At 37.5% G+C, this 25,112-nt stretch overlaps 3 protein-coding genes across 15 annotated transcripts in view; 1 reads left to right on the top strand and 2 right to left on the bottom strand.

Moving 5' to 3' along the window:
• The window catches only part of LOC125408679 (ATP-binding cassette sub-family G member 3-like), a 52,849-nt gene extending 51,083 nt beyond the window's left edge, over positions 1-1,766 (top strand). Inside the window, exon 17 of the mRNA XM_087908777.1 lies at positions 1,450-1,766. Coding sequence (XP_087764903.1) covers positions 1,450-1,603 — 154 coding nt within the window. The 3' untranslated portion in view covers positions 1,604-1,766. The remainder of the gene's footprint in view (positions 1-1,449) is intronic.
• Positions 1-25,112, bottom strand: part of LOC125408675 (ATP-binding cassette sub-family G member 3-like) — a 238,081-nt gene that overhangs the window by 167,566 nt on the left and 45,403 nt on the right. The gene's annotated exons all lie outside the window — the stretch shown is intronic.
• The window catches only part of LOC125408670 (ATP-binding cassette sub-family G member 3-like), a 53,220-nt gene continuing 45,419 nt past the window's right edge, over positions 17,312-25,112 (bottom strand). For 12 of the 13 annotated variants that reach the window (XM_087908794.1, XM_087908791.1, XM_087908796.1 and 9 more), the window contains 3 exons: positions 21,230-21,319; positions 20,152-20,235; positions 17,312-18,323 (listed from right to left, as the gene is read on the bottom strand). In XM_087908794.1, coding sequence (XP_087764920.1) covers positions 18,141-18,323; positions 20,152-20,235; positions 21,230-21,319 — 357 coding nt within the window. In that variant the 3' untranslated portion in view covers positions 17,312-18,140. Of the gene's footprint in view, positions 18,324-19,451; positions 20,236-21,229; positions 21,320-25,112 lie in introns of those variants that run through there. The other variant, XM_087908799.1, reaches the window with a different exon arrangement.

The following is a 25,112-nucleotide window of genomic DNA, read 5'->3' as shown; positions in this document are numbered from 1 at the left end:
GGCGCTTGTGTGTGTGTGTGTGTTTAGGTAAAATGTCCTATCAGAAGATTTTTCCTACAATGTAAAAATACACATTTCTCTTTGTTGGGAAGAAAATATCATTTTTGTCTCATGCTTTGAAAATACATTCACTTTCTATGATTGTTCTCAATGATTTTATTTTGATATATATATATATATATATATATATATGAGAGAAATATGCTGATATATTAAATCTCTCAAGGATGTTCAAAATAATAATGACTAACAGTAACACAAATTTATGTTCAAATTGCTGATGAGAAAACAAATATGAGGAATATCTTATTTTCCACATCTCCTCTCTCCTGGTGTCATATGACATCTTTCTAACAGAAATTTCTTATGGTTTTCTAATCAAGAGGTCTTGAATGGGTAAAGTAAAGCCTAGGAGGGTCATCTGCAGTCCTCGTACTCACAAAAGAATTTTTCTCACAAAAGGAAGAAGAAATCTTCTCTTTCAGTGGATATGGGGAATGTTATATCTCAAGAAACACTCAGAGATGGAGACATAGAGGGATGTAACAGGGTTAGCGACATACAGGGATGGAGACATACAGAATGGAGACATAGGAATGGATTCACACAGGGATAGAGACACACAGGGTTGGAGACACACAGGGATAGAGATTCACAGGAATGGAGACACATAGGGATGGGGGTATACATGGATGGAGACATACACACAGGAATGGAGAGACACAGGCAGTAATTGTAGTGTATTTGGGACTTTTTATCAGCAGCTGTTTTTCTAAACTGTGTCAGGGCTCCTGCATATTGTTGTGCTCCAACTGCTACCCAGGCTCTGTCTATAGCCATGGACTCCTGGGGATGTTCCATGGTCATCACTGCACTCTTAGTACAGGGGCTGATAGCAGTTGACTAATGCTTGTCAGAAACCCTTAGTCCCTTCTGTTCTTTGGTCTAGAGTTTGATGCTGTGTTTTTTTCTTTGTTTGTTTTTGTTTTTGTTTTTGTTTTTTGTATGACTGTCTACTGAATCAGCAGAATTGCAAAAATCTTTGATCTCTTAGAGTGTCTGTGTGTAATTAGGAAAGCGAGGTTTTCTGCTTCAGGAGAAACAAGTCCTTTATCCATGCATTTGCCCTTTGAAGAGAGAGCAATATTGTAGATTTAGAACTCTCTGATGACACCATGAAGACTACAGAGTTGGATCTTGTATGACTCTCTAAAGTCAGCCTCTGTGCAAATAGGTACACCTCTTCAGATGGTTTTTCAAATTAACAAAGGGACCTGATTCAAATAGTTTATATTGATTATATTATAAAATTGTAAGTACATCATTACTACCAATTAAACATAATGATAAATTTTTTAATAATGTATTGAAACTATAAGTTTTTAAAAGAAAGGAACAGTGAATGTGTTGAATAAACTTTAAGTTATTTCTGTGTGTGTTGAATTACAGATGTTCTGGTGAAGAATACTTGATGACCAAGGGCATCGATCTCTCACCATGGGGCTTCTGGAAGAATCTCATGGCCTTAGCTTGTATAATGATTATTTTCTTATCAATTACCTATGGGCAGTTATTAGCTCTTACAAAAAAGAGACAGTTTTAAATTAGTCTTCAATTTTCTTTGAATTAAACTAACATTAAAAAGCTAAAATGTTACCAGTAGGTGGTCATGTCTGAGGAGTAGCAGGTGGCACTTGGATTTTATGAGATTGGCCCACCAGAATTCAAGGCACTGATGTGTAAATATCAGATAGGCAAGGCCTTGAAGGTTTCAGCTCCAGAATGTCTCTTGTTACTGTTGTGGCTTAAGAAATGTTTTGCTGTATGTGGAACTTATTTTTCACCAGTAATACATAAAATATTTAATCATGCAAGGGAAATTGGAAACATGTTGTATTTTTTACTTGTATTTATTGTAATTATTCAGTTATAAATAGAATGTAACCACACTGTAATTTTATATTGCATGAAAAATTCTGCTCTCTCTCTCTCTCTCTCTCTCTCTCTATATATATATATATATATATACACACACACACACACACACACACACAAAATATAGTGTATATACTATAAGGGAAAAAATGAAGTTAGAAAAAAGACAACAGGAAGTAGTAAGAAAGAAATTATCAGGAAAGAGAAAGAAGGGAAACATCAGGGTAGAAGAACAGAACAGAAGAAGGATAGAAAAAAAAACATGTAATATAATAATAAAATGAACTTAGTCCTTAGAGAAGTTCTCGTGTGTCCGTTTGTCCATCCAGTAGTTTGTCAACTCTTCATTGCCTCTTGAGTTTCTCTGATCTGCTGAAGGCCTGCCATCCATTATTACCGTAGGTGAAATTCTGATGTGTGGATGTGTTTGTGTGTGTGTGTGTGTGTGTGTGTGTTTCCTTTTTTGCTACTCCCTGAGAACTAACTTTTAATCCCTAAGACAGAAAAGTCAACTGAGTAAATGGTCCACTGACTCCATGGCTCCCCTTTAATTTCTGGGGTGCTGAAGACTGGTCTGCTGTAGGAGCACATTCTGCTCCTTTAGCCAATAGCATTTAGGATACCAGTCCACTTGGGCATGGTCTCTTATACTGTAAATGCAGCTGGAAAGCATGTGCTCCTTCTCTTGCTTCTGATTCTGGTTTCTGGCTGCTAGACTCTGTTCCTGTTTGTGCAGAGGACTATTATCTAGGACAGTGATCTGAAAGTGTCCCTTAAATAAGTAATCCTTTATTATTCGTAATTTATGCACTGGTGTGGGATTATTTTGTGACTTTCCCCATCATCTGGCACCCAACCATTTGGTTTTAGAACCACCTGCTCTGCCTGCACAATACCAGGCTTGGAGTGCACCCAGCTTGGTGCAAGTTCTCCCTCAGCCCTCCTCGGCTATGGCTTGTGCACCAAACCAGCTGTTCATTTGGATATAGAATTCTCATGCAGTGATTTTTCTTGCTACAGATCAGCCATAGTTCTTTACACTTTTTTATTACATGCTTAAGATTGGCTTCAAGTCCCTGTGTGCTCCCCCCCCCCGTATCTGTGCCCCACTGCCATGCACCACAGAAACTCAGATGGGACACAAGCCTTCCCAGGTACCTTCTGTTATCTCATTATTTCCATGCTTCTGAGGCTGCTGACTGACCAGGGCCTATCATGCTGCACACAGTCTATGCTTTCTATTAAATAACCTTTTTTAATATGAGCATATCTTTTATCATTTCACTCCAAAATAAGATTTGGACTAGCCATGAAACTCCAAGGGTGCCATTAGGCCATGCTGGGTTTGTTTTGTAGGTGGCCCACAATACCTACTGACAGGTAACAGTTATTGCACATACTCCAGCTCAAAAATCAACCATAGGTAAGATTTGTAATTTTAAATATAAGTTATGATTTTATAACTTAAAAGGGCAATATGCTGGACAACCTAACCATCCAAAGTTTCAATATCCTCTTTACTTACAGCATGTACAAGGTTTTACAAGACTGATATGATTTCCCTCCTACATCACTATTTTTGAATCTGGGGATTAGTCTTGACCTCAATATTTTTTTCTTAAAAATATGGTTTGATAATAGGACTAAGAATGGGGCACTCTTAGAAATGGTACAGTCTTTACAGACTAAAACCAAGTCTCTCAAAAAAGAGGTCAGAACTCTGAAGAAGGATATGAACAATTTAACTAACAAAACTCCGTCAGCTGGGGTACCTTTAGAAATGGTATAGACTGATAGTTATTTATTTAAAGGAAAATTCAGTACTCTGGAGAAAGATATAGCTGATTTGGCAAGTAAAACCCAATAAATGACAGCAGGTGCTGAAACACTGAGAGAATTTATACTGTTGAAAGTATTAATCACACTCTGTCAAAGGGGTATGACAAATTGACTGATAGAATGTCTCTCTAGGAAGGTATTATGCATGCAATGAAGATTATGTTCAAAGATGAGACATTATCACTACTTGACAGACTTCATAACTTGGAATCCTCAATAAGGGCATTAGAACAGAACACTGGACAGTAGATCCAGACTTTACCAAAGGCAGTGATAAATAGATTTGAAAAGATTGAGGAATGTATTAAATTTGATGACCAGGAAAAAAATGTACAAAGACAAAATTTAGCCTCATCGGTATATAAAAACCTCTGGGATAACTTCCCCAGAGTTCTCCCTGCCTTTCCAGTAATAACATCAAAAAGAGTATCTGGCCCCAAGTACCTAAGGTTGTCAAAGAATATTCATGGAAGCCCATATGTATGTCAGATCTAAAGGAAATTAAACAAGCAATTGTAGCTTATGACTCCATTAATCCTTTGTTAGGGAAATGGTCAAAATGTTGGCTTCCAGTAACAAAGTAACACCACAAGACTGGACTTAATTAATCTCAGCAGTCCTAGAAAATGGACCGCAGTTACTTTGGAGGTGCTATTTTAAGGAAGAAACTTGAATTTTAGAGCAACATGAAAAAGCAAAAGAACTTGAGATCTCCCTAGATCAAATTCTAGGCAAGGAACTTTATTATGATTCTCAGGATCAACCTTTTTATGATGAACACACCATGTTCCTATGTAGCACAGCAACTTTAAAGATTTGGGATAGGATTCAGAAACCGGAAAGAGAACTGAATCATATCTTAAGGTTAAATGGGGTCAGAGAGAAACTATTAGTGACTTTTTATAAAAACTAACTAGATCTGTAGAAATAGGGGTAACTGACCCAGAAGATAGATGTATAATAATTGAAACTTTGGCTTATGCGAACGCCAACATATATCAAGTATAAAAACTATAATTACAACCAGCATGAACATCAAGCAAGAAACACGTGTTTCAATAGTAATCCTATCCGAAGGATTCTAAGTCTTATATTAGACATGACTTGGGTAAATCAGTACAGGAAAGTAACTATGACTATCTCATCTTCAACTCCATCAAAGACCTGAGAAGGTAAATAATAATATTTGAATAAACTGGAAGTATAATCAAGCAATTTACAAAAGGTGCAACAAATGACAGAGACAACCAGCTACCTAAGTAATCATCCAAAGTCTCATTTGCAATGTTGGAGCAATCAACTATGGCTAAGGCCTTGAGTAACTGACAGACTATTTTCAGAAGCAGGAAAAAAATCTATCTTGGCAAAGTTTGGCAGTATTTTTGCTTGTATCCTGCTTTTCCAATCGGGACACCATACATTTTGTCAGTGTTCGAGGCAGGGCTAGTTCTTTGCCCAAAGGCCAGTTCTGCCAAAAAGAGGAGAAGCTCCAAGTTATGTGTCTTCATTGCCAAACTCACAAATAGATTGGTGGTGCCAGGAACAATCATGTCACACATTAACAGAATCCTAAGTAATTTGAATGCCATATTCTACAATTCTTTGAAGTGATTGAAGATTACCTATCTGCCAGATTTCATTCCTTTGAGTACCCTTTGGGTTACTTCCTGCAGGTAACAGTGTTTGATTATGTGAAGAACAATTAGAACATCTCTTTAGCTTTTTGCCATGTAATAGAAAACTCTTTTTTAAGCCTTTACTATTGACATGATTTTTTATGAAATTCTGAGGTCTTCAAGTTTCTAATCAACAATTGATCAATTTCTGCATTAGCTTCTGCTAGAGGACCTGGAAGGCTCATATGGGATCTGATGTAAGTTATGTATATGGGACAAAACCTATTACTGATTATATCTTAAATCTGAATAAATAAAGAAGTCACTTTCTGTGTCATCTTGTATAAATTCAGCAGTTTTAATATGCAAGACAACTCTTTCTGCATATTGCAAATCAGTAACTATATTTCGAAGTGCTTTAAAATCACTTAGTACTGTGAGAATAGCATATAATTCTACCTTTTGGTCAGAATTATAAAGGCTTTCTTCTAATTTACTTAAATTTTTTAATTTGTAACCTCCCCTTAACAATTTTTTTTGCATCAGAATAGAATATAGGGGCTCCAGTTATTGGTGTGTCACATACAATGTGAGGAAGGGTCCAAGTAGATCTTTTTATAAGGTCAATCTATTGCTTTTGGGATAGTTGTTATTAATCTCTCCCCAGAAATTAGCATACGCTCTTCATTGTTTTCGTATTTTTTAATTTCATCATTAATAAAAGGTACTATCATCTCTGATAGGTTTATTTCTGCTAATTGACGAAGTCTCAATTTTCCTTTTATTATTAGCTCAGAGACCTTTTTCACATAAGAGCTTAATTTTTTTCTTGGTTATGGAAGTCAGTCAAAATATATATTTTCTTTTTTATATTAAAATTTTTGATTCATCCTTTACATTTACTCCATCATCTAGAGCAATATGTTTTTTTTTTTACAATAGTTACTGGATTTTTTAATTTTCTGGTGAGACATATTCTTCACAGTGACTTGGAATGAATGGACCATATTTGACCAGGCATACTATGAGAGACCCCCCACCCCAAGGAGTTTCCCAATGGTAGTGGGTTGTCTTGTTTATTTCATGTTGATCTACACTCATTGGTTCCAATGTTGGCCTTTGCCACATCTTCTACTTAATCCAGAAGACTGAAGTCTTCTATTTTTTTGTCATTGCCTGAGAAAATATTATTTCTAGGAATGCTTTGTCTACAATCCCGTCTAAAATGTTCTGTTCTACCACAATTAAAACATTTGGCATTTGATGTGTCTTCATGCCTTTGAAAACTGCTTCTACTTTAAAAGCCTCAGTATTATAGTCAAATGACTCAACATTGACTATGATCAGGTCCATCCATCTATTGGTGTGGATCTGAACTTTAAAGGCCCAAGTATCTTTTCGCATTCTGAGTTGGCATTTTCAAAAGCCAGAGACTCAATAAGTATTTGTTGAGAGAAGTTTCTGTCCCACCTGGGTCCTGCAGTCATTAAGTCCCAAAGAAACACACAGGTATCTACATTAATCACAAATTGTTTGGCCTAATAGCTCAGTTTTTTTATTAACTCTTATAACTTATATTAGCCTATAATTCTTATCTGTGTTAGTCATGGGGCTTGGTACTTTTTTCAGTGAGGCAGTCACATCTGGCTTGCTCTGTGTCTGGTTTCCTCTGTGTCTGGGTGACTGAAATCTTCCTCTTCCCAGAATTCTCATTGCCCCTCCTCTACTTCCTGCCTGGTGGCCCTGCCTCTACTTCCTGCCTGGTTGCTCCACCTATACTTTCTGTCTAGCTACTGGCCAATCAGTGTTTACTTAAAATACAAGTGACAGGGTACAGACCATTGTTCCACAGCAAGTACTAATCTAGCTACTGGATCTGTTACTCCTATTTGTACAGCTTTAGTTAATTTTTGTGAAAAAGTCTCTTGGGCCTTGTTTAACCTTAGTATATGATTAAATTCTTTTTTAGTAGTTCTTTAATCCTGTCCCAAGCATTTATGGATGCTGTATGGCATAGGGTCAAAATGTGTTCATTGTAAATAGCTTGACTCTGTGGATCAGCACAACAGCCCCTGCCAAGAATTTAATTTGGGGAAGCCTCAAATCCTTTGACTCTTATTTATTGTTCTAAAGCTTTAGCCTCCTCGCTCCAATAGCACATTCACTGTACCTGTGACCCACCTTTAAGCACCACTGAGTCTAATTGAAGCCAACCATGTGTTGGAACTTAATTGCTTGAAGTCCATGTCTTTACCATCTCCCTAACAAATGGTGAATGCATGCCATAAGATACTACCACATGCTTAATTTCTATTAGATCTTTCATACCATTTGGTTTCCATTTATATTCTTTGTATCCCATTGGGTATTGAATATTTGCTAACTTTTCAGAGGTAAGTAGCTAAAACACTTGATAAGTCATCTCTGACTCTGAGAGGTACTGGCAATGCTAAATCCTTTGCTTGTACCCCCTCTCCTTATCAGTTCTGACATGTTTCTCAATTGATTCAAATCTTTTCATTACTGTCTTTTGTAAAGCCTGAATTTCTTGACCTGTGGATATTTCTAATGATTTCCTCAAATCAAATAATTTCTGGTTCTCATTTTGCACATGTGATTCCAACGTATTAAAAACGTTATAGTCCGTAGCTATAGCAATATGTCATCAGAAATCATTGTATTCTATGTTTCTTTAGCCAAAAGTAGTAGTAGGTATTCCCCCAGGCTCAGAACCTATCTAGTCTCAGGTTCTTGGCCACTTAACAGTGACAGGCATAGGCTTCATTTTATGTAGTGGACCTCAAGCCCAATTTAAAAAAATAATTGGTTGTCCCCATCATGTTTGTGCCACTATTGTATCAAAAATATCTTGTAAGCAGGTTATTTCCAGAGGTTACAGAGTTTATAGCTAGGGGACACTGATTATTACTCTCCTCCTGTAAGAGCATGCAAAGAGCCTTCCAGCACCATGAATTTGAGCAGTAGGGGTAAAGCCTCTAATTGTATAATGACTTGATTATTTGTGTTCAATGACATAAGTTAGTGGAGTCTTCAGCAATAGAGTCCTACTCTTAGGTTATGGGGAGCAACCAACAGTCTTGACAATAGTCTGTGAGGCTCAGGAAAATCTACAGGAACACCTTTGATCAATGGCTCAACATGATGCAATCCATTCCTGGAATGCAAGGTTTATTGTTGACATAAGATATCTTGTCAGAGCATTGTCTTCTCTATTTTATGAAGACTATATTATTATTCCATTCATATATACATATTTTAGGGTGCTTCTATGATAGTAGATTTTCATATAGATTTTCAAACAGCCTTTACAGCAATTGCTGCTCCTCTTATCCGTCCTCTATGTTTACCTCCCATCTGCTCCCATCTTCTTCTAGTTTTCCATTTACCTCTTTATAACATTATTTTCTCCATCCTTGAAAGATCACCTTGTCCGCCCAGTCCCGTAAGAGCTGCCTAACCTCTATGGTTATTCAAATCAAAACACACATGTCTAAATCTTAAAAGCCAACATCCATATAAAAAATAAAACATGCAGTATTTGTCTTTTGGGCATCTTACTTCACTAAGAATTAGGGTTATAGAAGCATTCCTTTACTTGAAAATTCCATAATTCATTTTTTTCTTAACAACTGAATAGTTTTCCGTCATGTAAATGTACCACATTTTCAGTAGCCATTTATCAGTTGATGAACATCAAATCTTGTAAAGAGCTGTCATAGGAGGATCCAACAGGTGACAATTAGTGTTCAGCAGGTTGACCATCAGATTCATGATTCCCTGGTGGGGAGTCCCACCTGGCAATGTTTTGGGGTCACTGACTATGAAAATCAGTTGTTTTTACTTATAATTTTTCTCATGAATTACTTCATTTGTTCCCTAAGAACACTGTTTCTCCCCTAATAACAGCTTTGGGGGTATTCTCACTGCTAGTATGTTTAACCTCACATATATATTCCATGTATTGGGAACACATATAGCTGTGGATGATCTAGATGATGATTCTGCTTAAGTTACATAACACTGATGAACAGAAATAATAATTTTCAGTCACAAAGACAGCTACCTTTAGACTTCAGAGCAGATTCACAGCAGGTTGGTTGCCCCCATAGATAGATACCCAAGGTTATTCCCCAATTATTGCTATGCTGATTCAAAGCCAAAGCTGGAAACAACTTTAGTCTGCATGTTCCAAGATCAGGTTTGAGGGCCAATTATTTTGTTTTTGTTATTGTTTTCTTTTTCTTTATTTTTGAAGCCAAGGATAGAGAGACACAGAGAAAGCTACCATGGAGTTAGGTAGGTTGGTAGGAGGGAAGGATCTGAGAGGAGTTGGGGAAAGAGAAAGAATATGATCAAAATATATTGCATGGAAAGTTAGTTTAAATAAAAAATAAGTACAGTTTGGTGAATTACTTTAAACAAGATGCATTACAAACACCACTCTTGGTTAGGAAATGGATTGTGACTAACACATGTGAGGTAGTCATGCCCCTCTGTACTCTAGACTTTCTGTATCCATGCATTGTTTATGAAATGACACAATGCACCTATCTCTGTTTACCATCAGAGCACTGTTACAGCTTAGTTTTATCTTATAGTATTTTTAGCACAGATTCACGTTTTCTGTCCACTACTCAATCAATTTATCTTTTCTCAATTTTTTTGAGACAGTCTTATGTCCTTAGGACAAACTTGCTTTAAATTCATATCCTTCTGACTGTGCCTCCTGACATGCTGAAGTTACATGAATATTCTTCTGCATTTGGCTTAATAGGCTTAATTTTCAAATAATTTTATGTATACAGAAATTGTAGGAACATGTCAACATTTAGTGGGTTGGGGTCCCTGAGTAAGGATCTCACACAAATCAGGACACGGGAGATACAGAGCATGAACAACTGCATAAAAAGCTTTATTTTGTGTGGTCTTTTACACAGACTAAAAAGCATTACCTCAACTCTGAAACCCCCCCTTTACTCACGTACATGATCATGAGAAACTCTACCTCAATTAAGAACAATTACTCTACCTCAATTACTGTACTCAAAGAAACAGTACCTCAATTAAGAACAGTAATAAAAATGCAAAGAAGTACATTGAAACAAGGCAAAAAAAATGTATCAGAAGCAAAGCACTCCTTTATATCTGGTAGAGTGTGAAGAACTGAGCTCAAAGGCCACTTCCTTATCCAGGGTACAGATTCTGATAGAACATTTGAGAAATTGGCAGAGAAAGTTTGCTTTCATCTATGCTTGGTTTGTCAAGCAACCATTTCCCAGCTTTGTCTCATCTGTCCCAGGAGGAGCCTGTACTCTGTGCCCGTCCTTTGTCTCCACGATTTCCTCGTTTTTTTTTTTAAATTTTTATCTGAAGTTAAAAGGAATTTCATCCATAAAGTATGTAAATTTTCTGCATTTGATTGAATACAAAACTGATACATAATCAAGAAAAAAAGCATAAGAATGATTACAATAAGCATACCACCAGAGGTATGAAGAATACTTTGTAAGAATCCCTTAGGTTCTAATCCTGTCAATTTTTTCAGCAAAATTTGTGCAATGGTGGAGCCATCTGAATCGGGAAATTATTTAGCAAAAGTAAATACTATATTATCATGTAAGTGATTAATGAGAGATCAAGCAGAGGCATTGCCTAAAAGATAAGTTTGAATAACCTTCCATTCATGTAAAGAATCATTACAAGCCAAATAATTAATGCAAAAAGTGGTTGAATTCCAATCATCATGCAAGGCCATTTGTTCTTGCAAAGATAAATATTTCTTTCCCAACCATCCCACAGTTTGCTTAAGTACATCATTCTCTGTCTGAAGTTGAGCATCTATTTGAGCTTGCTGTATCCAGAGTTCATGAGAGTCTTTATGACATTGCTCTACAAAGTGTTTTGCCTCCAAAGACCTATGTAAAACAATACCAACCAGAGAAGCAGTAACAACAACAGAAATAAGGTTAAGAATTACAGCTATTAGTATACCTAACATGCACTTTGTTCTTTTCAATATCTTTTTTAAGAATTCTACAACAACATAATCTAGAGGATTTTGAGCCCAAGAATGCCCCAAGTTTACAGGCAGCCAAATATGTGTACGCTGCTGTAATATCATAAGGGATTGATTATGAGGATTAAACTTAACAGAGGAATTAATACATGAATACAATCAACAATCATAACAAATAATTCCAGTTGTAAAAATTGATTCTTACAACTAAAAATACATATGTTAGTGGCACACAAACAGTAACATTAGTACTTTTAAGCAAGGTAGGCTTATAAGTAGAAGTGGATACTGCTGTTCCAATAAATGAGCCATTAAAAAGCTAAACAGGCTTTAAGCCAGCTACAATCTTTCAAATTGCATCTGAATTGCATTTGGGACTGTGAGTAAGGCAATGTGATTATCACTGATTCCTCCTTCTCCCCATGCCAGGAGACGGCTTCCAGTTATCATTTCATTCTTGGCTCAATTCATTCTGGTAACATTAAGCAAATTACAAGTGATAATATTCCATTCAGAACAAGTGTTAATAAATTAACCATATGGGCCCTAACTAATCCATTTATTTTTAATTATTTTGCCAAATTTGCCCAAACAAGTTTTCCAAATAAATGGCTGATATTTTAAACTATCATATATAAAATCTGGACATATAGGACATGTTGCCCATCCTGCAGAAAGACAAGAACATATCCTCTCCCTTTCACCATTAGCAATGCAGGCTGCCATTCAGCATCTGTGGCAATTTTGTATTCAATTTTTTCTTTAGGTAATGGAAAAATTATAGCAGAACAATCTAGGCCTGTCAAAGTAAGACTTCGTTGTCTCCCTTGCTGAATTATATAGGCTAACCTTTCTTCATGAGTTGTTAGTGTTTTAGAAAACGTATGCTTTGTATAAACCCATTCAAGGGGAAAATATCTTGAGCTAAAATACCTGTAGGATATTGAAAATTATCCAATTATAATAATTTAATAGGTATGTTAGCTTGTACTCTACTCAAAAAAGCATTTTTAATATACTCTTCAAATATTTTTAATTCTGCCTGAGCTTCTTTGGTAAGGGACTGGAGGCTATGTAATTCCAGATCCCCCTGACAAATAAGCAAAATCTGACAGTTTTTTTTAGATTTTCTTAAACACAGTCATAACAGGTGAAGCTGGCACTACTTTTTGTTTCAACTTAGTGGCTTGTTTTTTCATTTGCTTTCCTAGCCCATTAAGTTTCTCCAAAATGGATTGCAAATCCAAACTAGTTTTCTTGATTAAGTTTTTTTGACCTTCCACAATTTGCTCTTTGGTTTTTTGATCCATATCCAAATTTTTTACTGACAGAATAACCTCCTTTCCCAGATCTGTCACTAACTGCTCTTCCATCATAGTTTTAAAAACAGCAAAAATCATAGACTACATAGACCAGAAATGTGCAGGTATTTTCTCACTCCGTCTCACAGTTTTTTCAACATTAGTTTTAATTCTTTGCTAAATATCTCTATCTAAAGTGCCTTCTTCTGGAAACCAAGTATTATATTCCTTAATTACTTCTACATACATTTCTAAATCAGAAAAAGAAACAGAAACACCATGAGTTTTTAGTAAATGTCTTATCATAGCAAGAAATGGAGAAGGCTTACCTTGTCCCATTACCCTGTAATAAAGATTATTTACGTGGTTAGTGTTTTCTGACCCTTCCTAACTTTTCCTCTTCAGGGTCCCTGTTCGGGCGCCACTTGTCAGCATCTGGTGCCTTGGGGTCCCTGGGTAAGGGTCTCATGCAAATCAGGACACAGGAGATGCAGAGTATGAACAACTGCATAGCAAGCTTTATTTTGCATGGCTTTTTGTACAGACTAAAAAGCATTGCCTCAACTCTTTAACCCTCATTTACTCACGTACATGATCATGAGAAACTCTTACCTCACCTTGCAGAAAACAATACCTCAATTAATAATAGTAATAAAAATAAAAAGAAGTACATAGAAACAAGGTGAAAAGTATACAGAAGCAAAGCACTCCTTTATATCTGGTAGAGCGTGAAGAACTGAGCACAAAGGCCACTTCCTTATCCGGGTTCTGACAGAGCATTTTGCTGCGGGAGCTCCTTCCACTCCTTCAGCCAACAGCCTTTAAGATACCAGCCCATTGGGCATGGTCTCTTTTGCTTTAAAAAGCAGCGGTAGCCCTGCTCTCACTCTCTTGCTTTCGGCTCCACTTCCGGCTGCTAGACTACATTCTTGGTCACGCAGAGGGCTGTTGTCTAGGTCAGTGATGTATAAATTTTCTCCTTAAATAAATAACCCTTTTATTAATCATAATTCCAAACTGTTGTGGAATTGTTTTGTGACTTATGCCTTCAACTTATGAGAAATGGGCAGCGAAAGCATGCTTTCATCTATGTTTGTGGTTTGCCAACCAACCGTTTCCCAACTTACTTCATCTGTCCCAGGAGGAGCCTGCACTCTGTGCCAGTCCTGTGTCTCCATAGAAAGTTCTTGTGTTCCCATTGCCAAGATTTTATTTATGTAAAAGTTTTCTTTGCCAAGGTACTCAGGTTAAAGGACACTAACATTGGGACACTGCTGTTCATTAAACTGAGCACTAGGTCCACATTCCATCACTTCCCTATTACTCTTGTGTAGTTTGGAGATCTAATTTGGGATATACATTGCATCTGACTCCCATCATTAAAATAAATATTTTTAGAAGTAAAAGGGTCTAAGGCCCTTGTGACTGGAATCTGGGCATCATTTAGCACATGGTGGATGCTCTGCAGCATCGTTTCAACACCAGTCTAGAAGACATCACTACACTGCTTTATCTTTGAACCTTACAGGAGAGGGTTTACCCTTATGACATTGGCTTGTACCATCATTGTAACTTACTCTATGTCCTGAATATTTCCTGAATATCAAGGTGTGTTAGTTAGGGTTTCTATTTTGATAAAATGCCATGACCAAAGCAAGTTGAAAAACAAAGCGTTCATTTTATCTTAAAGCTTGTAGTCTAACATCCAGGGAAGTCAAAGCCAGGAACTCAAGGCAGGAAACCGGAGGGAGTAACTGGTCCAGAAGTCATGGAGAAATACTACCTACTGGCTTGCTCCCCATGGTTTACTATTATGGCACCCAGGGCCACCAATCTAGGGGTGACACTGCTGCTCTACCTTGCAGGAAACTATACGATTATTTCCCAGCATTGCATAAACTTGGCATGTTGAAGCATGCCTTACACCCAAATGCAAGTCTCAAAGCAAAATTAGAAAAAAAACCAGGATAAATAAACCTTTACAACTGGAACTGGAGCTTTATTGTGAAGAATCAGGCATGTCTGTTTACATTTTGCCCTCCACCTAACACTGGGCTGGGAGAAGGCTCATTGGGTAAAGGACCTGGGGTCCATGCATGAGGATCTGAGCTGTGGAACTCTCAACTCCACTTTGTTCATGAATGATGACTCTAAATACATCATATACGTAAATCATACTATTTTGTATGATTTTTGTGCCATACCTGCCTCACTTGGCAAAATGTTTTCAAAGTTATTGACATACCACATATGTATTCTTTATCTTTTTTGGTGAAATAATATTCCATTTTATGCAGTCACCATATTACATTGTCCAGTCATCCACTAGTCCTCCTGTTCTTATGGCTTTCCAAGTTTATTCATCTTGGGAGGACCATGGAGCAACTGTTCCCAACAGTATCTCAGTGTGCCACAGACCCCTTTGGTTTCTCAATGGAGAAAAATAATACAGTGTTGACATTTGACATCTGACCACTATAGGGTACATACCTGCACACACACAGGTGCACATGAACCTGAACTAGTACTTATAACATACAAATCCTACTGTGCACACATACAAAATAAAATTGAAAAAATAGTAAATTTTATTTTACATTTTTAACTAATAAGGAAAGAGGTGGTTATACCCTCCCTTTCTCATGGACCCCCAACCCTGAGCAGAGAGAGCTACTTCTGTTTTCTTATGCAGGAAGCATGCCTATGTCATGGCAAAAGCTATTCTCTGGGCTGAGACTACTGTGGCAGACAGAGCAAGGCCTCCATTTCCTGTTGGTCATTAGAACAGCAAATCTGATCCTTGCTGCATACTTGCAGATGTCTGGGGAAAGTTTGCACACATGTCTAGCTCATGAAAGAGGCTGGACAAGAAGAAGTTAAGGAACTTCTATATGAAGCTTTGCTGTGACAAAGGCATCTGAAGAGAAAGTCAAGGATCCAGTTTCAGTGAATAAATACACTTCCTAACGGTTTCACAAAGGAAAAAGAGAAGTTGAGTAGGTAGAGTCAGAAAAACGCACCACGAGAGTAGTAGTGGAAGTCAGAGACAAGTTTCTAGACTACCAAATGCAACAGAAGTGAAGCACAGAGAGCTGAGAAACCTAGATAATTTGGCAAAGATGTTTAAAAACACCAAATTGCTGATGAGTACTTTCCTGTTATGGAAAAAGACTGAATGGAAAAAAATTATAGAAACCAAAAGGAAATATAGATAAAGCTACTAAACCATAGTCTGAAATTTGAAGGATTGCAAAGGATCTTGGGAGCTAGCAGATCTAGGAGTGAGCAAAAATTACAAGAGGCAGTTTCTACAGATGCTGCAAGGCAGGGCCCCAACATCTGTGGTTTTTGCAATGCTCCTCAGGAGATCCTCTTGCCAAATTCTATACCACTGAGTTATCCTTGAGCTTAAGTGATTTTTTTCAGATCATAGTCCCCTTGAAATGCCACAAGAGCCATTTCATATTACCATAACTCATTTTTATAAAGCAACTTTAGCCAAAGCCCCCAATCAAGACTAAGCTATTACATCATTGCAGAGAAGTATCCACCTGCCCTGGCAGTTTTTATGACAAGTTGGAAATGAGCTATGATCATTAGAGAAGAGGTACCCTCAGTTGAAGAAATGCCTCCATAAGATCCAGCTGTAGGGCATTTTCTTAAAAAATAATCAATAAGGAGGACCCAGCAACTGTGAGTGGAGTCACTCCTGGGCTGCTTGTCCTAGCTTCTATAAAAAGAGCCTGAGCAAGCCATGATGAGCAAGCCAGTAAGCAGCACCCCTCCATGGCCTCTGCATCAAGTCCTGCCTCCAGGTTCCTGTCCTGTTTCAGTTCCTTCCCTGACTTCCTGTGGTGGTGAACAGTGATATGGAAGTGTAAGCCAAATAAGCCCTGCTTCCCCAAGTTGCTCTTTAGTCATCGTGCTTCATTAAAGCAATAGAAACCCCAACTAAGAAAGCATCCATGAGCCTTACTTAATGAGCTCATCAAAGTTGCTTTATGGCCACTCATTATGTGTGTTTTTGTTTATTTGTATGTTTGTATGTTTGTTTTTGAAGCTGTGTCTTTTCTTGCCCAAAGTATCCTCAAATATATTGCCTTCCCAAGGATGGGTTTGAAATACTGATCTTTCCAGATCCCAAGTGAAGATACTGTAAGCATACTCTACTACGTGAAGTTTATTGAGTTTTTAACCTTAGGTTTTTATAATCAAATTTAGAGCCATGCTTTTGAGACAGAGTCAATAAATTTTAATGAACCAGATAATAGTCAATGAAGGATTCATTGGCTATTATATTTGGTGGATGATAGGTTATGTTCCTACTGTAAAGATGAAGATGTAAAAATGTAAGATTTTCTAGGACAAATTCCCCTTTTCCAGGTAAAAGAAATTTGATTGATTGCCTCACATGATTACTATTGATGAGATGAACTAACACGCAATACTTAAGAACATTACATTGGAGCTTTATACCCTTTTATTTATAATTTAGTTTGTTACTATTTTGTGGACTTAAAAAATAACCATTGCTTATTTAAAGAAAATAGAAGCCAAATAGAAAAAGTCTCCATTAGATACTGTACATAAAACATTCCTTTTTTATATTTGTAATTTTTATTTAAAAAATTTTGACAATTTCACATATGTACATAATACATTTCAGCCATTCTCACTCACTCCCATCTTTCTTTTCTCCCTTCCAACCCTTCAAACACCCCTCTCCAAAATTCCCTTTCCCACATTTTTATCTTTGGGTTTTGTCTTGTGAACCACAGAGTTTAACCAGTGTTGTCAGTGTGATCATGGTTTTAGATATTCCACAGGAGCCTAGCTGCCTCTCCTGTTGAGTATCTATGTGAAATCAAAGACTGCCTCTCTCCCATAATCTTCCAGTAGCAATAGTTCAGCAGAATAGGGTGTGGTCCCATTGAGTCTCTCTCTGACCCTTGCTGTGCTGATGAAGGACCCAGTCTTGTGCAGGGAGCTGCAGATGTTGTGAGACAGACCATGGTTGCAAGGGCTGTGTCATGCCCACAATAGAGCATTTCCAGCTGTTCTTCTCATCTTCTGGCTCCTGACTCTTTCTACTAAATCTTCTTCTAAGCTTTGGAAGGGGTTGTATGGGTGTCCTGTTTAGGGTTAAGTACTCAAGTGTCACTTACTCTAGTCCTTTGAGCAGTTATGAGTCTCTGCGTTCACCACAATTCATTACAATGGAAATCTTTCCTGGGTAATGCTGGCTGCAGCATGTGTCCATGAGTGTAAGTGTAAATATTTAGAAGACAGTCAGAATCACATATCTTTCAACAAATGAAGACAGATTTTGTCCTACAATGTAAAACTCTAGTTGCTTTTGGGGGGGGGGATTTACAAAAAAGAAAGATTTTAGTTGTTGTTGTTTTTTAAAGGTCAATTAAAAGAAAATGGAGGAGTGATTTTAAAATATCTCTTTTTCTTAAGAAATAATAACTGCACATAGGTAATTAATAAGAGGATAATCATTATACAAGTTAAGGTCACGAGATTCTTCCAGAATCCCCATGGTGAGAGGTCAATGTCCCAGATTGTCAAGAATTCTTCACCAGTACACATGTAATTCAATTTATAGAAAGATAATATCAAAATTTATTCAGGACATTCACTGTTTCTTGCTTTAAAATACCCATAGTTTTAGCACATCATTAAGTTTCTTTTTTATATTTAATTGTGGTAGTACTGATGTACTTACAATTTTGTTATATGTTATGTCAATCTCAACTATGTGAATCAAGTACCTTAGTTAATTTCAAAATTCATCCTAAGAGGTGTAGCTGTCACATCTCTTTAAAAGCACAGAAGAAGAAAACTTAGTAAATATGGCCCTGTCATTTCTAATCTACAATGTTGTTCTCCCTGATGTGATCTGTATCAACTCTTGTTCCTCCTGAAGGGGAAAACCTCAACTGCCTAAGTGCACACACACACACTCCAAGAAATCAAAGCTTTTCATAGTTCTGCTGACACAGCACACAATCACACAAAAGAACAACGTATCAAATTCTAGACCAAGGACCAGAGGAGACCAAGGGTTTCTGAGAGGAGTCAGTCAGTTGCTGTCAGCTCCTGTACTAAGAGAGCAGTAACAACCATGGATGCTCAGCTATGGAACATCCCCAGGAGCCCATGGCTACAGATAAAGTCTGGGAAGCAGTTGAAACTCAGATGCAGTAGCTTGGAAAGGCAGCTACTGTCAAAAGTTCTGGATACACTGAAATTGCGGACTGTGTGTCTCCATCCTCTATGTCTCAATCCCTGTGTATCTTTAAGCTGTGTGTCTCCATTTTTGTGTATCTCAATTCTGTGTATCTCCTTCCCTATGTGTCTCCTTCCCTGTATGTCTCAATCCCTGTGTGTCTACATCCCTGTGTGTCTCCTTCCCTGTCTGTCTCAATCCCTGTGTGTTTCCATCCCTGTGTGTTTCCATCCCTGTGTGTTTCCATTCCCTTGTATTTCCTAGGATCTAATAGTTCCAGAATACAGTGGAAGGGAAGATTTCTTCTTCATCTTGTGAGGAGAATCAGGAGAATCCTTTTGTGAATCTGAAAACTGTGGATGGCCTTCCTTGATTTCACATTACTAATCCAAGTCCTCCTAAACCGACACTGATAATGAATTTGTATTAGAAGGATGCCAGACCACATCAGGAGAGAGGAGATGTTATAAATAAGATATTGTCCTATATGTGTTTTCTTATCAGTAATTCAAACATAATTTTTATTAACATCTGTGAGAAATTTAACATATCGTCATATTCCTCTGTCATTTCTATATGAAAATAAAATCAATGAGAACAATCATAGAAAGTGAAAGTACTTTTATGGAGTTAGATACAAAAGATATTTCCTTTTCAACACAGAGAAATATGTATTTTTCATTGTAGGACAAGTCTTCTGATAGGATATTTTACCCCCCCCCCACACACACACAAGGTGCACACACACAACATACATACTACCCTTTGATTTCTTAAAGTCTTCTAGAGTGTGGGGCAGAGAAAATACCCTGAAATTGGGGAGGCAAAGATCACTCACTTTTATCCTTGCTGCCCTGACATTCTTGGGCTCTGCTCACAGGTGCCATAATCTATGCATGTGAGACTGTATGCCCTTGTAAACTATCAGCGCAGCCCATGTCAAACTTAAGTGTTCTAAAACAACTCAAATCCACAACCAAGACACCAAAATCATTTTAAAGGCCCCAAAGAAGACTTGCTTCACATTTTCTACACCTTGGAGTAGTACAAAGGAAACATCCATATGTACATTAGTTACAATGACTCACTCTGGGCAAAGGACAGAGAGTTAATCCTGAAAGGATGGGTTTCCCTCTAAGCCTAGTAGCATTCTATGTCCCCATCGTGACACTGTACTCAAGCTTACATTACAAAGTTGTGACATCTACTGACTTCTGCTGCTTTATGTTCTGGGCAGAAGTTTTGTCCCACGAGTTCATTGTGTTGCAAAGCCTGTAACACAAACACGATCAGGAAAAGGTAAATAGTTTAATACATCCATAAGTTACAAAAGAAAAATACAGTTATATCCTCAAGTTCAACCTCTACTGTTATTTGTGAATGTGTTTAAGCAAACAACCAACCCCCACCAAATTCAGTCTGCCCAGCAAAGCAGTGCCCATCCCCACATTCAGGAGGCTTAGGACTGAAATAATGGGGCTTGCCAACTACTAAGAAGTAGATACTCTAACGTGACCACTCCTGTACCCTCCTTCTCTGCCCAGTCCTTAACCCTGTAATTGAAACAATACAATTGATTTATAGTAACAATATTCTCTTGCTTATTTTTATCAAAACCAGATGTGATTGTTGGAGTAAGAAAATATGCTAAGACGCACTTTACTGCAGAGAAAGTTTGGCAAAGCCGGTATGGCTATGGGTATCACATGGTTTCTGCTTCTTTTAATTTCTAATATAAACTTTCTATAACAGACCTTGATCTTTCTTAATTTTCTAATTGCATATAATCACAACTGTTTGCTTTTTATCATATCGTCTACTTTCCCCCTTCACTCTGGGATTTTTATCAACCTTTATTTCTCTCAAATAACACATGACTGGGGGAACCTCAGATGACTCACTGACCTTTGGCTAAAATCAATGGGAAAGTTATAAACTTTATGCAGCCATCCTTGATCTTTCCTAATTTTCTTATTGGGTATAATCACAATTTATGTTTTTCATCATATCATCTGTATTTCCTCTTAACCCTGGAGTTTTTCTTAACCTTTAGTTCTCTCAAATAACACACGACTAGGGTGAAAACCCCAGATAACTTACTGACCTTAGGCTAAAGTCAGCAGGAAAGTTCTCATCTTTTGATCCTGGAAAAAAATTCCTGGGCAGCGACTGGTTAGAGATTACAGCTGGGAAGAGGACTTGCCTGGGATTAATTCAGTTGCTACAGTTGGAGAACCCAAGTACAGTGATAGACATGACAACTTACTATAAATCCATAATGAGGAATGCTCAAGTACTTAATCCATGAGAGGTCCCGCATGAGGTTTACGGAATATAGTGACAGACCTGAGATCAACTACAAAGAACAGAACCATGAATTAGAATCAGTCCAGGGACTAAGAATTCTAGACAAAAATCCTTCCTCTTCAAGACCCCTTCATTCTTCTGACCATTTCTTCTCAGACCTAGTTCTTTAAAGCATTCTTCCAGTAAACTCTAAACAGAATTCTTCACTTTGCAAAGCCATGGCTCTTTGTGGGTTTATAAGAAGGACCTGCCACCCCTCTCTGCAGTAGTCAAGCCCACAGATGTTTATAATGTTTATCTTTAAAAGAACAAGCAATCTAGGCATAGTCTATTGAACGGGCTGGGAGAGCACAGCCCATTGTGGGTGGTACCATCCCTGATCTGCTGGACCCGGGTTCTATAACAAAGGTAGTACTCTCTCTTCCATGGTCTCTGCATAAGCCCCTGCCTCCAAATTCCTGCCAGTTTGAGCTCTTATTCTGGCTTTCATCAATGGTGAACAGTGTTGTGGATGTGTAAGCCAAATAAACCCTTTCCTACCCAGTTTGTTCTTCAGTCATGGTGTTTCATCACAGCAATAAAAACCTTAAGTAGGACAAACACTGAACACCACAAACTCACTTCTATCCCAAGAATCAATAAGTATTGTTATTTATAAGAGTTTTGACTCTCTATTCATGACCTTAGGAGTAATTTTGGATTCATTTTAAAATACCACCTTAAGACAACCTCAAGCCTAGAACTGATAATCCACACCATGTGGTAAAGAGCAGCAGAAAAAATGCTCAATCCCCCATTTAAAAACACAAACCACAGAATCACACGGAGATGGCAGAAAGCAGTGATGGGGACAGCTCTGAAGTTCACATAAAACTTGCTTTATCCACTCTTAAGTACACTAGAATATGCAAAACAATGACTGTGTTTGCACGCATACAGACCACATCTGTCCAAATTCTTATGCAGAGAATACAACATTTGGCACCATAACTAGTTTAAAGGTCCCATTTAGAAACTGCATACAATAACCAGCTGTCTTAGTTCCTTTCCTGTGGCTATCATAAAACACCCTGACAAACATAGAAAAGTCAGGAGCTTTTACAAGTACAAATTGCAAACATAATGGGAAAGAAATAAGGGAAACAATCTCACTCACTAAAACCTCAAAAAGGGGGAGGTGGGAGATCTTGGAATAAATATAACCAAATGAAATACTTGTATAATAAAACATGAATGAAGACACTGGAAAAAATAAATTGAAGATACAAGAAGATAGACCTCCCATGCTTACAGATTGGTAGGATAAGTACAAAAATATCCATGCTACCAACAGCAACCAACAGATTCAATGCAATCCTCATCAGATCTTCAACACAATTTAAAGAAATTGCAAAATAATACTAGATTTCACATGGAAAATCATCAGATTATCAGATCAATACTGAACAACAAAACAGCTAGAGGTATAAACAACCATTGGTGAAAGAATCCATCCGCTGTCATGTGAGGGATAACTCATTCTCTCTATTGTTAAGAGGCTTTCAGTGGGACTGCCTGCACATCTGGGAACAAGAACAACAGACTCTGTAGAACTTTACCACCCATGTATCCTTTTTTCATAAGGGTAGCATGCCTGCTAACTCCCTAAGTTAGGAGACATGAAACACTCATGTGGAGAGAGGCACCCAGCCCTTCTGATAGCTCTTTTAATTTTTAACAAATCTATGTAGTTCTAAGTTACTCTAAGATAGTATTCATCACACCAGCATCAGCACAGGGGAAGGAGGAGGCTGCTATCGCCTGAGACGGTATTCTTTTAGTTTGTTTCTTTGGTATTTGTGGGAGTTCATTTGGGTTCCTTCAAAGGGCTTCAGTTAAGATCTCCCATGAAGATTTTTAATTATTTTCAACCCCTTTTCCTGTTTTCACAATTACACATCATTAACACACACACCTGATTGGCACACACATGTGTAGACCTCTTCTAAACTTTGTTTCTATTGCTCTGATAAAGACACTGTGACCAAAACTATGGGAAAGAGAGTGTTTATTCAACTTCTCCATGCTGACCACCGTCTACCATTAGGTGAAGCCTAAATAGAAACTCAAGGGAGGAATGGGGAGAAAGGAGCTGAAGCCAAGACCAAGGAGGCGTGCTGCTTACTGGCTTATTTCCCATGGCTTCCTCATTCTGGATGGCCTTTCCAGTGCCCACAATGGGTTGGTACATCCCACATCAATCATTAATGAAGAATCCATTCCTCCTAGACTTGGCTACAAGTGAATCTGAAGGCACAATTTCTCAACAGAAGTCCCTCCCCCCTTTTTAAGACAGAGTTTTCTCTACATAGCCCTGGCTGAACTGGAACTGCCTCTGTAGACCAGGCTGGCCTTGGGCATGCACTACCACGTCCTGAAGAAGTTCCAGCTTTGCTATGACCAAGGCTTATGTCAACGGGACAAAAACTGACCAGCACAAATCCCACAGAATTATAACTTCTGTATTGCATCACACATAGCCCGAGGCCCCATGGATTCACTGTAAGATGTAGGCTGGTTACTCTTTCAATACTCCATAGATTCTCTGATCAAAAAGACAGAGAATTTATCAGAGGGGTCTCATTGTCCTCCATCCTGTCTGACCTAGGAAGGCAATGACTAAAATCCTGCTTGGCCTCTTTAACCATTTATATTCTCTTTGTTGTAGGCTTTCCAGTTCTGTTGAAAGCATAGCAGAGCTCTACAACCTTGTAACCCCGTGTGACACTTAGATAAAGCTCAGACAAAGAAACCCATACAATTTTAAATAAATCTTGATTTTGTTTTTCAAGGAACCAAGTCTAACATTGTTAGCAAATACACAATTAACTTTCTTGATTACATGTATTTTTGTTTTGTTTCTCTGATATTTGGAAATGGTCATGTAAAGCTTTAGATGCCAGTGTTTATAACTGGGACAAGACTTGATCAATGCCTCATGACAACTCTGTTGGTTTAAGTAGAAATTTGACATTGGTGTATTGACCTTTGACTTACAAATTGCAATATCCTTTCTAAGTTTTATGTTTGATATTTTTTAAAGAACTTATTTGGGCCCTGGAAAATTGCATAAATTTTCTAGTTTTTCTTTCCATTCTGAAAACATCTAACTATACAAATCTTCATACATAAATCTTTCTTTATTAAAAATCTATGTTTGCTTTCCCTTCCTTTCCTGATCTTTTTGTTTCCTGAGATTGGATTTCTCTATGTAGCCCTGAATGTCCTGGAACTCACTATGTAGACCAGGCTGGTCTTAAACTCACAGAGATCCACCTGATTCTGTCTCTTGAGAGCTGGGATTAAGGGCATGCTCCACTAGGCTCAGCCTTACCTTCATATTCTTACCTTTACATTCTTATAAAAATTTTAAAACCTTACTTTTAAAACTTATCTGGGAAATGGGTGTCTGACAATTGAGAGTAGGTATTAAAAACTAACTATTTACTTAACTATTTACTTATTGTCAGGGTACAGAAGAAGAATAAAGAGAAATCTTTTATATCAATAACAATAACATGCTGGTTTAGAGTTTGTTTTTGTATTGCCATTGAAATCTGTTGGTGGGATTAATTATCTCAGTAAGAAGCTTATCAACTCCAAGAAAAAGGTAGCATTATTTTTTCACATTTGAAACATGTTAGAGGCCATAAGGATGTTGCTAGAATTTGAGATTTTTGTTTTATTGATGTACACATTTTGGCATGCTTTTATCATAATGACAATAGTATGAGGAGCTACACCCATGGAATGAAAGTTTATTTATTAATCATTTATTTTAATAATCAAGAATTTGAATTTTC

The sequence above is a fragment of the Myodes glareolus genome, chromosome 8 (assembly GCF_982192425.1).
Source record: "Myodes glareolus chromosome 8, mMyoGla1.1, whole genome shotgun sequence".
In the NCBI taxonomy this organism is placed as follows: domain Eukaryota; kingdom Metazoa; phylum Chordata; class Mammalia; order Rodentia; family Cricetidae; genus Myodes; species Myodes glareolus.
Note: the sequence above shows the minus strand (reverse complement) of the source record. Positions and strands in the feature narration are given on the sequence as shown.